The 16127-nt window shown below is 35.9% G+C and overlaps 1 protein-coding gene across 1 annotated transcript in view; it reads right to left on the minus strand.

Moving 5' to 3' along the window:
- Positions 1-540: 540 nt before the first annotated feature.
- Positions 541-16127, minus strand: part of CFAP210 (cilia and flagella associated protein 210) — a 35070-nt gene continuing 19483 nt past the window's right edge. The window contains exons 5-9 of the mRNA XM_061201575.1: positions 14730-14886; positions 9867-10006; positions 7633-7825; positions 6730-6894; positions 541-885 (exon numbers count right to left, since the gene is read on the minus strand). Coding sequence (XP_061057558.1) covers positions 541-885; positions 6730-6894; positions 7633-7825; positions 9867-10006; positions 14730-14886 — 1000 coding nt within the window. The remainder of the gene's footprint in view (positions 886-6729; positions 6895-7632; positions 7826-9866; positions 10007-14729; positions 14887-16127) is intronic.

Genomic DNA, 16127 nt, shown 5'->3' on the forward strand with positions numbered 1-16127 from the left:
GTGCTTCATATGGACTGTGCAAATTTGTTATTAAAATACTTTTAGTTTCAATGTGCTTTTTCTATTTTCATTGCTTTCTAGGTTTCTTTCCTAAACCTATTTCCTAACCTAGTACTGTGTTTCTTTTTTAAGTGCGGATTCATAATTTTTACACCTCCCCCACCCCACCAAGTCCTCTCAATACCCAAAATGTCCTAGTTCCAATTTACATCTTTGCCACAAATTTTAGCTATGGTTTCTTTTATCAAATTAGCAGATCAGAGCAGTTGTGTACTAATAGGTGCAGTTGTACAATATTATGAATATACTTAATGCCACTGAATGTTCTTAAATGGCTAAAATTTTACATTTGGTTGTGTATGTGTTTTATCAAAATAAAAAATGGAATCTGACTTAATCTTGAGTGGGGAAGAATCAATTAGATCAGACATAATTGTACTTAGATGAAAAGCAGCTTTATTAACATTATAAGCATATAATTCACTTGAATTTGTAGCTCATAATATTAGCTACGACTTAGTCTTCTTAAAAATAAACTTTCTACCATGTAAAACCTAGCCTTCCCTTAGACTTTTGAAAATTATTATATTTTGATCCCTGAGAGATATAAAAAGGGAGCTGGACTCCAGTGATATCATTTGCCTGATAGCTGGGTCTTAATACACCTCTGTCCACAAAAACTGGTCCACGACCACCTCCAGGTCCTTCCTGTACAGCTTTTACAAGAGGATAAATATATTTGTTTGTTGATTCAGACTCAGATTCAATTACTTCTCTGGCATAATCCTGAAATTCCTTCTCCTTTTCAGCCACAAGAGCTTCAGTAAGTCTGCAGGACTCTAGTTCTGCTTGTTTTGCTTGCAGTGCATTAAATTTATTTTTGGCCTATTTGGGAAGGAAAGAAAAAATATACTTTGTATTAGTAAAAAAAAAAAATCAATTTTCTAAATATATGTAGCATTTGAAGTTGTAGATAGAGCTTTCTAAACTCACTGATATTTGACAAGTCCTGACTTAACTATATACTATAATTTATTTCAGAAATTCTCCCATGCTTCTCACAATAGTATAATGTTCAAAGTAGTGGCTCAGTATTATGTGATGGTACATCTTCAAACAATGCAGCATGCAATTAAGATTAAAAATCAAATAACCAAGTTTAAAATCCTGTTTCTACCATTTAGAAGATGTGACTTTGACAAGTGTAGAAGACATACCAATCGCTGTCCCCATCCATCCACTGTTCTGAAGGAATGCACCCAAACCCACTGTCCCAAATCAGCCAGATATACCATGTGACTCAGCCACATAAGATTAAGTCGGCAATGAATATCTGAATTAAGTGGTTAAACCAGTTACATTCTCTTTTCTAAGAATTTGAAGTTGGAACAAGTGACATTTATCGATGTTGGAGCTAGGTAGAATAAGTAAGCAATCTACCTACCAAAAGCCAGTTTACTAACATTTCATAATTTTTTTCTTTTAACTTTATAATTTACACAACCATTGTTCTTTTAACTGCTCATATGAGGTGACTAATGGGTTTTTAAAGATTTCTATAAAGTTTTGGTTGACACCTTTTCATTGTGTCTTCTCAGAAGCATTTTAAGAAATGCTGAGTTTATCAAAAATTAAGATTTTTGTCTACTTATGAATATATTTAGTATTCATGAAAATATATTTCAAACTCAGTAACCAACACTTAAGTATAAAATAGTAGCTTAAACCTGATAGATCTACCAGGAATTGAAATTTGTGAGGAAATAAAACAACTATATGAATACAAAATACCAAATTTTTGTTAGTGCTACATTTCAAAACAGGCTTTCATGCTATTTGTTGAATAGGGGATAGGCTACTAGGAGTTTGAAAAAATAGAAAATGACATTCAATGACATTAGGAAAAAATCAGAAAAGACTATCTCATCAGTGGTAAAATGCTGTAATTTGGGATCTTAACAAGGAGCAGTTGGGATATACTGTATTGGTTTGGTAGCAGTTTTGTAGAAAGATACTGAGGGAACAGGGAGAAATATTTGAAGTACAGAAAAGAAATGAGAATGGAAGGAAAGGTAACCATAATGGAATATATGACTGGTACCTCAAACTTTATATACATTAAGCATAAATACAGATTTGTAAAGAAACTTTTAAAATACTGGTTTAAAATCCTAAAAATTATAACACATGGGGGTAAAGTAACAAATACCTTTGGAGGATGCTAGAGAGCTAATTATTTTGAAAACTTGAAAATACAGTTAAAGAATCAAATATTTATCCTGTCTTTTAAAATTGTACTTCAGAGAAACTGCTGATCATGAAAATTTCTTTGAAAACTTCAGCAAATCGATGAGAAGGAAGGAGAAAATACTAACATTTTTCCACCTGATGAATTAAATCTAGGTAACAATCATCAAAGGCTGTTTGTATCACACAAAGTGAGACAACAGTCATTACATGCCTTCTAATGGAAATACACAACACCAGTTATGAGGAATTTTCACCAAAAAATTGAACCTGAATCTGACCTAAACTAGATTTTACATGAAATGTGAGGAACAATACTACCCTGCAGGGATCCAATCAGCAAAATGCAGACTATAATAATTCTAAAAGATAAGAAACCCTGTTCCTTCAACAAATAAATTGCAAGATAAACATAATGGAGACAAGGAGGGAGAACCTAAGACAAAAACAGAGGATGGGGGTGGAGGAGGAGTTATAGGTTAAAAGAAACTTGAAAGACATATCAATCAACCAAATAGAATATATGGACCCTGTTTTATTCTCAAACAAAAAACTCTAAAAAATATTCATTGAGACAATCTGGGGGAAATTTAAATGCTGAATGTTAATTGTTTCATATTTTTGAATGTTAATTGTTTTAGATGTTGTAACAGAATTGTGATTATGTTAATTTCTAAAGAGTCCCTGAGTTTTAGAGATAGATACTGAAATATACATTGATAAAATGATATGATATCTGGAATTTGCTTCAGAATAATATGGCAGATCCTACTTCTGATAATGGCCACATGAGGAGGTTGGCCAATTATTCTCCACATAAAACAAGTTTATTATTAAAAATTATTAAAATCAACCATTTCAGAGCACTGGTAAGTGACCATGTACAGGCAACTACTTGAGAAGTGTTTTTTCATGAAAAACTGCTACTAAATCAGAAGGTAAGAACCGCAAGTTTCTGGCATTCTTTGGAGGGCATTGTTATCCCTCCAGCTCAGGAGGTGAAAACTTGCAATTTAACTGGACAATGATGTCAGATTCTATTTGGGTTGAGTGGCAAAGCAGCTAGAAATTGAAGGGGGAGATTCTGGAATGAGACAGAGAAGACTTGAAATGATAAACTCTACAGACATCCCTGGCTAATTGATAAAACACATTCACACAGGATACCTCAGGAGCCTGGCAAAAAAAGCCCAGGAGAAATTATGAATTTAGTGTTCTTTGGACTACCACCCTCAACCTGCCCACAGCTTGCATAGCAGGGGTAGGAGTAAAAACATTACTGGCTGAAGGTGTCTGAACATAAACTCTACCCATATTATTGGATGACTGTCAACACCAGTACAGTGAGGAACCCTAGGAGTCGAGGCTTTAAAAAATAAAAGTGAGCAAAGACACCAGAGGCTCCCTTCTGTGGTGAAAACAGATTTCATAGCTTGCGTCCAGGGAAAGCAGTTGCCTACTAAAACAACAACTCTCAGAACAAAACAGAATCTACAACATATTCTATAAAATGTCAAGTTTTCAACCAAAAATTACTAGACCTGCAAAGAAATAGAAACGTGTTACATTATTCTCAGGAAACAGAAACTAACTTTGAATGAAACTGCGTATTGACTTTAGCAATTAGATTTCAAAGCAGTTATTATGAATATATCCAGTGAATTAAAGGAAATATGCTCAGAATGAGTGAACTGGGAATCTAATCAGAGAAATAGAAACAATATAAAAAATATAAAAAAGAACCAAATGAAAACTGTAGAGTTGAAAGTTCAATAATTGAAATGAAAAATTCACTAGATGAGCTCAACATCAGAATCAGTGAATCTGAAGGTAGGTCAATAGAAACTATCCCATCTGAAGAACAAAGAGAAAAATATTGACTAAAAATTGTCAGAGGTTTCTGGTACAATATCAGATGTCTCTGTGTATGTGCAAATTGGGTCCCTGAAGAAAAAAGGATAAAGAAGCAGGAAAAATATTTGAATAACAGAAAACTCACCACATTTGGTGATATTAACTAGCACATCCAAGAGGCACCACAAATCCCAAATAGAAAAAACTCAAGGAAAATACATCATAGTCAATCTGCAGGAAGCCAAAAATGAAGAAAAAACTTCATTTTCAAGAGAAAAATGACACATCACATATAGGGGACAAACAATATGATTGACAGCAGATTTCTAGTCATAAACAGTGAAGGCCAGAAAACACTGGAACAAACATTCAAAAGGCTGAAAAAAATGATATCCAATAATTTCATATCCAATGAAAAGGCAAGGTAAGGACATCTCCAGAAAAACATTAACTGAAAGAATTTATTGCTAGCCCACCTGTGCTATAAAATGTGCTAAAGGAAGTCTTCAGACTGAATGGAAATGGCCAATAAGCATATGAAAAGATGCTCAACATCACTAATCATGAGGGAAATGCAAATGAAAACCACAATGAGATACCATTTCAAATCCATTATGATAATAAACAACAAACACAGAAAATGTTGAGAATTTGGAGAAACTGGAACCCTTGAACATTGCTGGTCAGAGTGTTAAATGGTACAGTTGCTGTAGAAAACAGTATGGTGGTTCTGAAAAAAATTAAACATATAATTACCATATGATCCAGCAATTCCACTTGTGGGTATATAAGCAAAAGAATTGAAAACAGGGACTCAAACAGATATCTTATACCAACGTGCAGAAGCATTTGCAATAGGCAAAAAATGGGAACAACCCAAATATCTATTGATGGATGTATGGATAAACAAAATGTGGTATATATGTACAATGGAATATTATTCAGCATTAATAAGGAATGAAACTCTGACACATCAGCAACATGAATGAACCTTAAAGACATAAGCTCAGTGAAATAAGACAGACAAAAAAGGACAAATATTGTATGATTCCACTAATATGTGGTACCTGGAATAAGCAAATTCACAGAGACAAAAAGTAGAACACTGGTTACCAGGAACTGGGAGGAAGGGGAACAGAGAGTTACTGTTTAATGGGTACAGAGTTTCAGAGTAGGATGATGAAAAAGTTATGAAGATGGACAGTGTTGACAGTTGCACCTCAGTGTAAATGTGCTTAATGCCCTTGGACTGTATGATTAAAAATAGAATCAGCAGTCCCCAACCTTTTGGGGACCAGGGACTGGTTTCGTGGAAGACAATTTTTTCACAGACGGGAGGGGGAGGTATGGTTCAGGCAGTAACGTGAGCCATGATTCAGGTGGTAATGCAAGCAATGGGGAGCGATGGAGAGTGGCAAATGAAGCTTCGCTCGCTCGCGCACTGCTCACCTCCTGCTATGTGGCCCGGTTCCTAACATGCCGCGGACCGCTACCAGTCTGCGGCCCAGGGGTTGGGGACCCCTGGTTAGAATGGTAAATTTTATGTTATGTATATTTCACCACATTAAAAAAATAAGTTAAAACTCAACAATTAGAAAGAAACCCAGGGCTTCCCTGGTGGTGCAGTGGTTAAGAATCTGCCTGCCAATGCAGGGGACACAGGTTTGAGCCTGGTCCGGGAAGATCCCACATGCCACGGAGCAACTAAGCCCATGCGCCACAACTACTGAGCCTGCGTGCCACAACTACTGAAGTCCACGTGCCTAGAGCCCGTGCTCTGCAACAACAGAAGCCACCGCAATGAGAAGCCCATGCACTGCAACAAAGAGTAGCCCCCGTTCGCCACAACTAGAGAAAGCCCGCGTGCAGCAACGAAGACCCAATGCAGCCAAAAATAAAATAAAATAAATTTAAAAAGAAAATGAAAGCAACCCAACTAAAAAATTGGCAAAAGATTTAAATAAACACTTCACAAGGCACACAAATGACTAAAAAGTACATGAAAAGATGTTCAATATCTTTAGTCATTAGGGAAATGCAAAATAACACCATGAGATAACACTATACTAGAATAGTTAAAAATTAAAGGATGGCAATAACAAGTGTTAGCAAGGATGTGGGGCAACTTGTCCTTGCACTCATTGCTGGTAGGAATGGAAAATGGTACAGCTATTCTGGAAAACAGTTTTTAGACACAAATGATTGGATGCCAGGTCCTCCATACATGTTCTAAAATCTCTGGGACCCCCACTCACCTCAAATATGAAACCTATGTGATCCCAATCAACATATTCTCTGGGTAGTGGTTTTAAAGAGGGGGAAAAAGTAAAGGAAGCATCATGGCCTGTCATTTGCATTTGTATTTTCTTTCATATTTATCAAAACACAATAGAAACTAAAGAAGGATAAATAGTTGTGCAAAAGACATAAACCTAGTGTGAGAACTTCAATACCCATAAAAACAAAAACTAACTCTTCACATTTTTAATACATTTTATTGTGTCATAACCATAATGACCATCTGATCTTACTTGATAAAGGAAACTGCTTTGGGAAACAGAAAACTATCATGAACTCTATATTACATATTTATTGCTAAAAGAAGTATAAACATTTAGGAATAATTACCATTTGCTGAATATGGGCATCTTGAACTTCTCGACGTTCTTTATCAGCTTTCCGTTTTTTCTCCTTTTCATGCTCCCAGAAGATCTGGTCTGCTTTCAGGATAGCTAACAATTGTTCTTTAGCCTCTATTTTTCTTTGTCTTTCTTCTTCCTCATTATTTTTCATCTAGATGATAAAAGGCAAAGGAAAAAATTAAAACCATTTTTAGCAACCAACAGCCTTCAATAAGGCACAAAGTTAGAAAGCTCTAAGCAGAAAGTCAGCCAGGAGCAATGCAAGGGCAGAAAATTGGACACACATGGACTGATTCCCACATGGCCAGTTTACTTTGATTTTGTTCTATTTCCTTAATATCAAGAAACACAATAAAAAACGTAAGTAGAATGATACTGGTTTTAAAAAAATACAGGAACAGAAAAGCAAGACCATCTCAGGGTAGGGAAATATTTGTAAGGTAAAAAATTAATTGCTACAATGTTTATAAAGTATCCAATTTACATCTTATGACAGTCAGTCATGTAGGAGATAAATTCTGAAGGATTAAGATATACAGAAACACAATGGGGTAATTTTTGCTTGATTTGTCTTAAAAACATTCAAACGAAAGGTATATTAAATGAATAACTTTTTGCACTTCAGATGGTTCTGAAACAGAAGAGATTATTCTTACTTTGCATCTATAAAAATCTTATTTGTAATTGTCTACCATGTCATCTTCTGTTAGAAAGTAAACATGGTCTGATTTCAAAACTATAGGAAGATAATTTATACATTGTTTTTCAAATCTGCTAGTTTTTGTCAGGGAGGCAGAGGGAGTATATTAGTAGGAAGTTAGGAGAAACTACAGTGTAAAGAGCTTAAATTTGTTTTTTGATTTTTATTTGTCATCATTGAATTGCTTACCACAAGAGCTCTATGTTCTGCAATTGCTTTTAATTCTGCTTTGTTTTTTTCATACTTTTCTCTTTCTCTTTTTTCCCATTCAGCCTCAGCTTCTGCAATATCTCTAGCAATAATCAAATCTTCATTGTCAAATTTCTCTTTCATTAGTTTACTCAGGAAGTTATTTATTCTTTCTCTCCGTTCCTCCATTAGCCTATAACAAAATAACCATCACTTGTCAAGTCTTCATGAATGGATTTTTTATGGAGCCAATATACTTTATTTAGAGAGTCAGATATTTTATAGTCTTTTACAAGACTGAAAGGGAGCCCCATCACTCCTTTCATATATTAAGTGGAAATTATTTTTAATACTTTATTTTATACTTTATTTTTAGAATAAAGTCTATTCTAAAAATCCAAAGGGAATAATGCATATAGTATGATCTTGTGTATGTGTGTGTATAGGAAATAAAGTGTAAAATTCTCCACATGAAAAATATTTTTAAATACTTTATTAGACTATCCTACTTGCTCTAATATTGAAGGCATAGATTATAAAAATAAGTCAAAGGCCTTTCTTTAAATGTAACCTCAAAAACAGAAAAAGCTATCAAAATCCTGAATAAATTCATCCTTACTATGCCCTGTCTGCAATTTATTCATAGCACTTTATTGACTTCATCTGTTTATATGAAGATAAATAACTCTCCTTTTACACTGTGAGATTTCCAAGGTCAGAGACAGGGTAAGTCCTCTCTCTAGTTCAGGGCCAAGCATGGTGCCTGGCACATCATCAACAATAACTACATATTTGTTAAAGGAATGGGGGCATTTTCGTTAAGGAAATTGGGCAAAATATACTTTTAAATTTAATTGTGACATATTCACTGATGATTGAGTGAATTTGCAAAGCAACATGGGAGAAACAATGAGAAAGGACACAGCACATGCCCCAGGGGAATGACAATCTAAAGTGGAGAAAAGACAATTATGTAAATAACTATGCAGGCAAAAGGTGATAAGTGCCATGAGAAAGCTAGAAAATGATGTGGGCAAATGAGAAAAAAGGAAGGCTTCATGGAAAAGGTGACATTTCATCTAGGCTTTCAAAAACAATATTTCAAACACTCTGATTACCTACTATGTGCCAGGGACTATTCCAGGTACTGGGACATAACAGTAAACAAAAACATTAAAAATCTCTACTTTCATGGAGCTTTCACAATAGTTGTGGGGTAGAGAGACAGCAAACAAAATAAATAATTAAAATAGTGCTGTATCATGCAACAAAGAAAAAGAAAGCAGTTAAAGTGATAAGCAATGTACGGTGTGGGCTTGTAATTTTAAATAACATTGTCAGGGATGGCCTGAATGAGAAGGCAATATTTGAGTAATGATCTGAAAGAGTTAAAGGAGGTGAGCATTCCCCAAAGAGGGTAAAGGAGAAGTCCAGTGTGAGTGACAAAGAGGGAAAGAAGGAGAGAACAGTAAGAGATGAGGTTTGAGAGAGGAGGCTGGGGTCGGCTGGGAATTAGGATGGATGTAGAGCCTTATGGGCCATAGTCAAGACTCTAAGTGTGATATAAAGCTATCAGAGGGTTTTGCACAAGTGAAAAGCATGGTCTAGACAGAAACACGATGTACTGTAAGTCTCCTCCCTCATCTCACCCCAAACTGCTCAATAAGGTAAGCAATGACCTCTAAATCTGATGGGTGCTTCATTTTTAAAATCTCATTTAATCCCTCTAGTGATCTAACACTGATGACTGCTCTCTTCTTACTGAGTTTCCACCCCCACTCCCTTGCTGTTTCTCTGCTTTTCCTCCATTCTCTGGAAACTATTCCTTGGTCTTCATATTATCTTCATTCTCCATTTGACCTTTAACTATGGATTTCCCTAGGGACTATGTCACCTTCATTTCTTACCTACTCCCCCTAGGTGAGCTCACCTGTATCCACAGTTCCAATTCCCACTTGTACATCAATGGCTCACAAAGCCATCTCCAGCTCATACCCCTCTCCTAAAGCAGAGATTTTCAGTATTTCCAACCATCTACCACACAGATGTCATCAATATTCCAAGGGAACCCCAACTCACATGCTCCAAGCTGAAATCACCATGTCACTAAACGCCCTGACATAAATAATGAGACCTTTTTCCTAAAGACTACTCTCACATCACAACTTCTGATTTAAAATAAAATAATTTCAGACAGTGCTTTATTAATCACAAAAATTATTTTAGAAGCTGACCTGTGTGTTTCAGCTTCCTTTTCTTTCCCCATTTGTGTAAGACGCTTTTTTGCTTTGATAAATTTTCTAATCTTTTCATCTTCTTCCTCTTGCTGCTGCCGTTCTACAGCTTTGATGGTATTTTTATCATTCAAATGTTCCTTGGAGGAAAAAATTGTGTATTATCCTATCACAAAGAAAAGTATCTTTCAACGTATAGGTATCTAATACGATATCAAATGTCAAATGGTCACAGCTTCTAATACAATTATTTCTCTCTTGGAAGTTTATCCCAAGGAGATAATCAGAGCTGGACATTACGTTTTATGTACCTACCATGCACTTCACCTCAAAGTTATTTATAATAGTGAAAATTGGAAACAACCTCTAAATAGTCAATAATGGAGAAACGGTTAAATAAATTACACTCTCAAAGACATGGGAAGATACAAATAACATAATCAGTAAGTAGGAGAAAAAAGCAGAATATAAAACACTACCATGGAGTATTTTAGTTTTGCAAATATATATAAATACAAGTTTATAATGAATGTATAACTGGAAGAAATGTATCAAATGTTAACAGTAGTTACCTCTAGGGTATGAGATTATAGGTGACTTTCACATCTTAATTTTCTGTATTTCTTTTCAAATATCTCATTTCTTTACAAATATGAATTTAAAATAATTCTATAATCAGATAAAATACAGTAAATATGTATACATTAATTTAATGTTTGAATAGTTAATATAGTCATATGCTACACAAATTTACAATATTTTAAAAACACACAGTGTAAAGCGTCCTTCCTACCACATCCACCATCTGCCTATTCCTAATTCCACCCACCAGACTCAATTACTGTGAAACTACTTTCTTGTCCAGGCTTTCTTTTTGTGCATAACAAAAAATTATACAGATGTATATTCTAATTAAAAAATGTTTAATAGGTCAGTTTTTTAACAAAGAATAAAAATCTGTTCATATCAGCATATTTTTAAAATTAGAGCATCACTTCAGAAAGTCCAATATAAATCAGAGGGGTTCTAGAATTCTACAACCTGACCTGCATTAGCCATCATAAAAATAGGTGTCTTTGAACACAACAGCCTGGATACATAGATGTATCAGTGCTTTCTGTTACTATAAGTAGAAATCAATTCAAGGTAAAAGTTATTAGGTATAATATTTAATATTCCACTGTATTTATAACTCAGGGTCTACTATGTACCTACTACTCTTAAGTACTCTTTTATTTTATGGGATATTACTTTTCAAAGCTGTAATCTGGTTAGGAGGTATATTAGTTGACATGAAAAGGTAATGAAAATACCAAACTCTTAAAAGTGATTGTTTTGAATTATTTCTTAAAAACTTTATTTTACTGTTTTTTTCTAAGTTTATTGTAAATGTTCATATAGATTTTTTATAATAAGAAAAGCCCAGAGTTAAAACAAAGTTAATCCTGATTTTTAAAAATTGAAAGCCTCAGCTCAAGGTCACATGGCTAGTAAGTAGCAGAGTTAGCATACAAAACAAGGTCTGTCCTATTCCAAAGTGACTTGGAAAGATAAAAATATTATATCCATGAACCAAGAATAAGATTTTATGCAAAAGGAATAATAATATTACAAGTAAAACTCTTAGAAATTAAAATTTTGATAGCTAAAATTAAAAATTCAATAGAAGATTTAGAAGACAAAGTTGAGAATAACTCTCAAAGTCAAACAAAAACCAAAAATGGCAGGAACAATTAATTGCCTACCCAAGAGTCTTTCTTCTCTTCTGCATTAGTAGCAGGACCCAGATTTTGTTCAGAGTGGCAATATGCTCAGCTAGAAGACTATATTTCCAAGCTTTCTTTTCAGCTAGGTGTCACTAAATTACAACCAAAGAGATTTAATGGAAATTGTTAAGTGGGAGTTCTGAAAAAGTTCCTTAAAAGGAGGACAGATAGTTAGGAAATCCTTTTTTGTCCTTCATCCTTTCTCCTTCTTGCTGCCTGGAATGTGGCCAGGAGCTCCAGCAGCTATTCAAGGCCATGAGGCAATCCTGAGGACAGAAGCCACCTATGTTCCAAGAATAGCAAAGCAAAAAAAGAGAAGCTGTCTCATTCCCCCTTGATTCTGGAGGTACCATATCAGCCTTGGCATGACCACCTCTGCACTTCAGATAAAGATACTGTTGCAATTTATTTTGTAATTTTTTACATTCTTTATTTTGGGTTTTCTCTTACACACTTTTGAGTCTTACCCTAACTAATAATATGAGAAAATATTTTTTTTAATTAGAGTATCACTTCAGAAAGTCCAATATAAATCAGAGGGGTTCTAGAATGGAAGAAACAAAATAGAAAGGGACAAAATTATACAAGAAATAAAATAAGAAAACTTGATGCATTTATGGGTTGAAGCATCAACTGAGTGCTCAGCAAAATGAAAAAGACCTAAACAAGGTATCTCCCTGTTAAATCTTAGAGCTGCAGAGATAAAGACCCTCAGAGCTTTCAGAGAAAGAGAGACAAGGGAAGTAAAAACAAAACACACCAGATCACATACATAGAATGAAGACCATAAATAGCATAATATTTCTCCATAGCAATACTGAAAGTTAGATGATTATGAAAACATAAATACAAAACTCTGAATTCTGAACCCAGAACTCTACATCCAAACTATAAAGCAAGCATTACTTTATTTTTTTTATATAAATTTATTTATTTAGTTAGTTATTTTTGGCTGCATTGGGTCTTTGTTGCTGCACGCAGGCTTTCTTCTAGTTGCAGCGAGCAGGGGCTACTCTTTGTTGTGGTGCACGGGCTTCTCATTGTGGTGGCTTCTCTTGTTGCAGAGCACAGGCTCTAGATGCGTGGGTTTCAGTAGTTGTGGCACAAAGGCTCAGTACTTGTGGCTCTTGGGTTCAGTAGTTGTGGCTTGCGGGCTCAGTAGTTGTGGCTCACGGGCTTAGTTGCTCCGCGGCATGTGGGATCTCCCCAGGGCTCAAACCCGTGTCCCCTGCATTGGCAGGCAGATTCTTAACCACTGTGCCACCAGGGAAGCCCAAAGCAAGCGTTACTTTAGATGATAACCTTTCCAGATAAGAATTCAAAATTTTTACCTCCTCTATACCCTTTCTTCGGAAGCTACTCAAAGATGTATTTCAGGGGACTTCCCTGGTTGTGCAGGGGATAAGACTCCATGCTCCCAATGCAGGGGGCCCAGGTTTGATCCCTGGTCAGGAAACTAGATCCCACATGCACATCACAACTAAGAGTTTGCCTGCCACAACTAAGGAGCCCGCCTGCCACAACAAAGGAGCCCAGTGCTGCAGCTAAGGAGCCCTGGAGCCACAACTAAGGAGCCCACCTGCCTCAACTAAGACTCAGTGCAACCAAATAAATAAATATTTTTTAAAAAAAGATGTATTTCAGCAAGATGAAGGAATAAACCAAGAAAGAGGAAGGCATAAGATTCAGGAAATAGGAGCTGAGACCCAGGAAAGTGGCACAGGGAAGCTCCAGAATGACAGCTGAGCAGCAGGCCTAGAGAGCAAACAAACAGTCCAGAAGGAAGAGAAGGACGGAGGACTCTGGATGGGGGAGCTCCAAGAAAACCATAGATAATTTAATATTACTTAGTTGAACATTTGAAAACTAATATCATTAACCATTTGGCAGAATGTACTGAACATATGGAAAAAATTGAGGTATACAGCTTTAAAGCAAATGCAAACAATGAGGATTATTTTAACCACAGAAAAACATTTATGGAAGCAAAAAATTATAATCATAGTATATTTCTTAGCTCTTCAGAGAACAATATTTATATAATCATAATACTGATTAAACTAAAATTATGCCATGATGATTTGGGGGGAAGAGGAGGATGGGAAGGGGACAATATTAGAAAAGAGCTAAATCCTCAACTACCAGGGCAGAGAGACAGAAAATGTTTAAAATTGATAAATCAAGATACATATCTTTAAAGCTGAATATATTTTTTAAAATATATAGATTATTTATTTATTTTTAAATTTATTTACTTATTTATTTATTTATTTTTGGCTGCGCTGGGTCTCCGTTGCTGCGCGCAAGCTTTCTCTAGTTGCGGTGAGCGGGGGCTACTCTTCATTGTGGTGCGTGGGCTTCTCATTGCAGTGGCTTCTCTTGTTAGGGAGCACGGGCTCTAAGCGCGCGGCTTCAGTAGTTGTGGCACACGGACTCAGTAGTTGTGGCTCGCGGGCTCTAGAGCACAGGCTCAGTAGTTGTGGCACACGGGCTTAGTTGCTCCGCGGCATGTGGGATCTTCCCAGACCAGGGCTCAAACCCATGTCCCCTGCATTGGCAGGCGGATTCTTAACCACTGCGCCACCAGGGAAGTCCCTAAAATATATAGATTATTTAGAATATAATTTTCCAAGAAGCAGAAGGAGTGAAGCAATGACTGTTACTCTTCTTTTAAGCATTTTGGTGATGTTTGATGTTTTAAATCTGTGTATATGTTACTTAAGAATAAAAAATAACTTTAAAGAAATGAATATAAAAAATTACAAAATAAATTGCATCTACCATAAAATAATTATTACCATTTATTCAGCACATATTAATAGTGCAGGAGATACCAAACACGTATCACCCCATTCATTGCTCATAACAACTCTCATTTTTAGGATAACAAAATTCATTTTTAAAAAGTCTCATTCTCTTAATTCTTGTTCATGAATGAGAGCACATCCAAATGAAATAACAGCAAATATAGCTCCCCGCAAAGTACACTTAAAAACCCAACTTAATAGCAAACTTGTTTTCTATACCACTATTATTTATAAAAAACATATTAAAAATTTGGCATTGGACTTTGTACATTTAAGTATTTTCAACTTACAAAAAATAGTCTCCTGCTTTCATTGATCTCTTCTTTTTTCTTTCCTCTTTTTTTTTTCATTTCTATTTCATATAATGAATTCTGCCGCTTTATTTCCTCAGCATCCTTTTCTTCCTCTTTTCTCCTTCTCTCTTCTTCCTCTTCATGTTCCTTTATTCTGAAGAAGAAAACATAATTATAACTGAGAGCGACGCAGAAAAATAGAATATATTTTAAAGAAATGAATTAGATTCTTACCTGGGATGATTTGAAGCTGTAAAGGAGAACTTGTGGATTTCTTTTGGGACAAGAACAGATAGGTAAAGAGCAGAGATTAAAACCAAAACCAGGGACTTCCCTGGTGGTCCAGTGGGTAAGATTCTGCGCTTCCAATGCAGGAGGCCTGGGTTCTGGGAACTAGAGCCCACATTCATGCTGCAACTCAGAAGCCTGCGTGCCGCAACTAAGAGGTCCGCATGCCACAACTAAAGATCCCGCGTGCCACAACTAAGACCTGGCACAGCCAAAATAAATTTAAAAATAACAAATAAATAAAATTAATTAATTATGTTTTTAAAAAAGGACATAGGAACCAATTGCAATGTATGAACCTTACTTGGAATCTGATTCTAACAAATAAATTGTAGAAAAAAATTTTAAAAAATACAAAAACAAATCCAATCTTGGTTAACCCAGGATTGCCAATATCTTCCTTTCTTCAAAATTTGTTTCATTCCTCACCAAAATTAAGTCCTAAAGTAGATTCAAATGTTCCTTTCCTTTAGAAAGAACCAGTTAACTGAATGACAGACAGTATGCTGAAATGGTGACATTATTTTACAGAAAAGTCCCTAATCCCTACTGCTTTTCAATTTCAGCACTAGAAGATGCTATCTAAGATATGGATCAGGCCTCTCAGGAGATGGGGTTTGATGGAAGAAGGGCAACAACTTCCTTACCCAGCTGGCCACTTTGGTTGTTATCCTTTCTCTAGCCAACATTGACTAACTACTGATGCCTTCTGAGTGGTTAGCCATTAAATGCTGGTTGTCTCACAGGGCTTATGCGTGAGTTCTTCAGAGATCCCTGAGCAGTGTCCTCACTGCAGAGCTCTGATCTGCATTTAGCTCCAGCTCTACCTCTACAACCCACACCCCCCCAACCCCACCACCATCACAACCAGGAGCATCCACCATCAGTAGTTTATTGCAGACTCTCCGCGCCCGCATCTGGCAGTCAATCCTCAGCATACTGGCAAAACAGCTCAAGCCCCCCGGTATCTTTGTCTATGTGCCCACGCATCCCGGTCAGCCAATCAACACGTGTGCAGGCTGCTCCACTGGTGCTATCAGTTGTCTCCAGTTCTTTTTCTTCCTGAACAGGTGGGTACAGAGTGGGTAAACAACCCACTTAAATAGA

This window comes from Eubalaena glacialis, chromosome 1, assembly GCF_028564815.1.
Source record: "Eubalaena glacialis isolate mEubGla1 chromosome 1, mEubGla1.1.hap2.+ XY, whole genome shotgun sequence".
Classification (NCBI taxonomy): Eukaryota; Metazoa; Chordata; class Mammalia; order Artiodactyla; family Balaenidae; genus Eubalaena; species Eubalaena glacialis.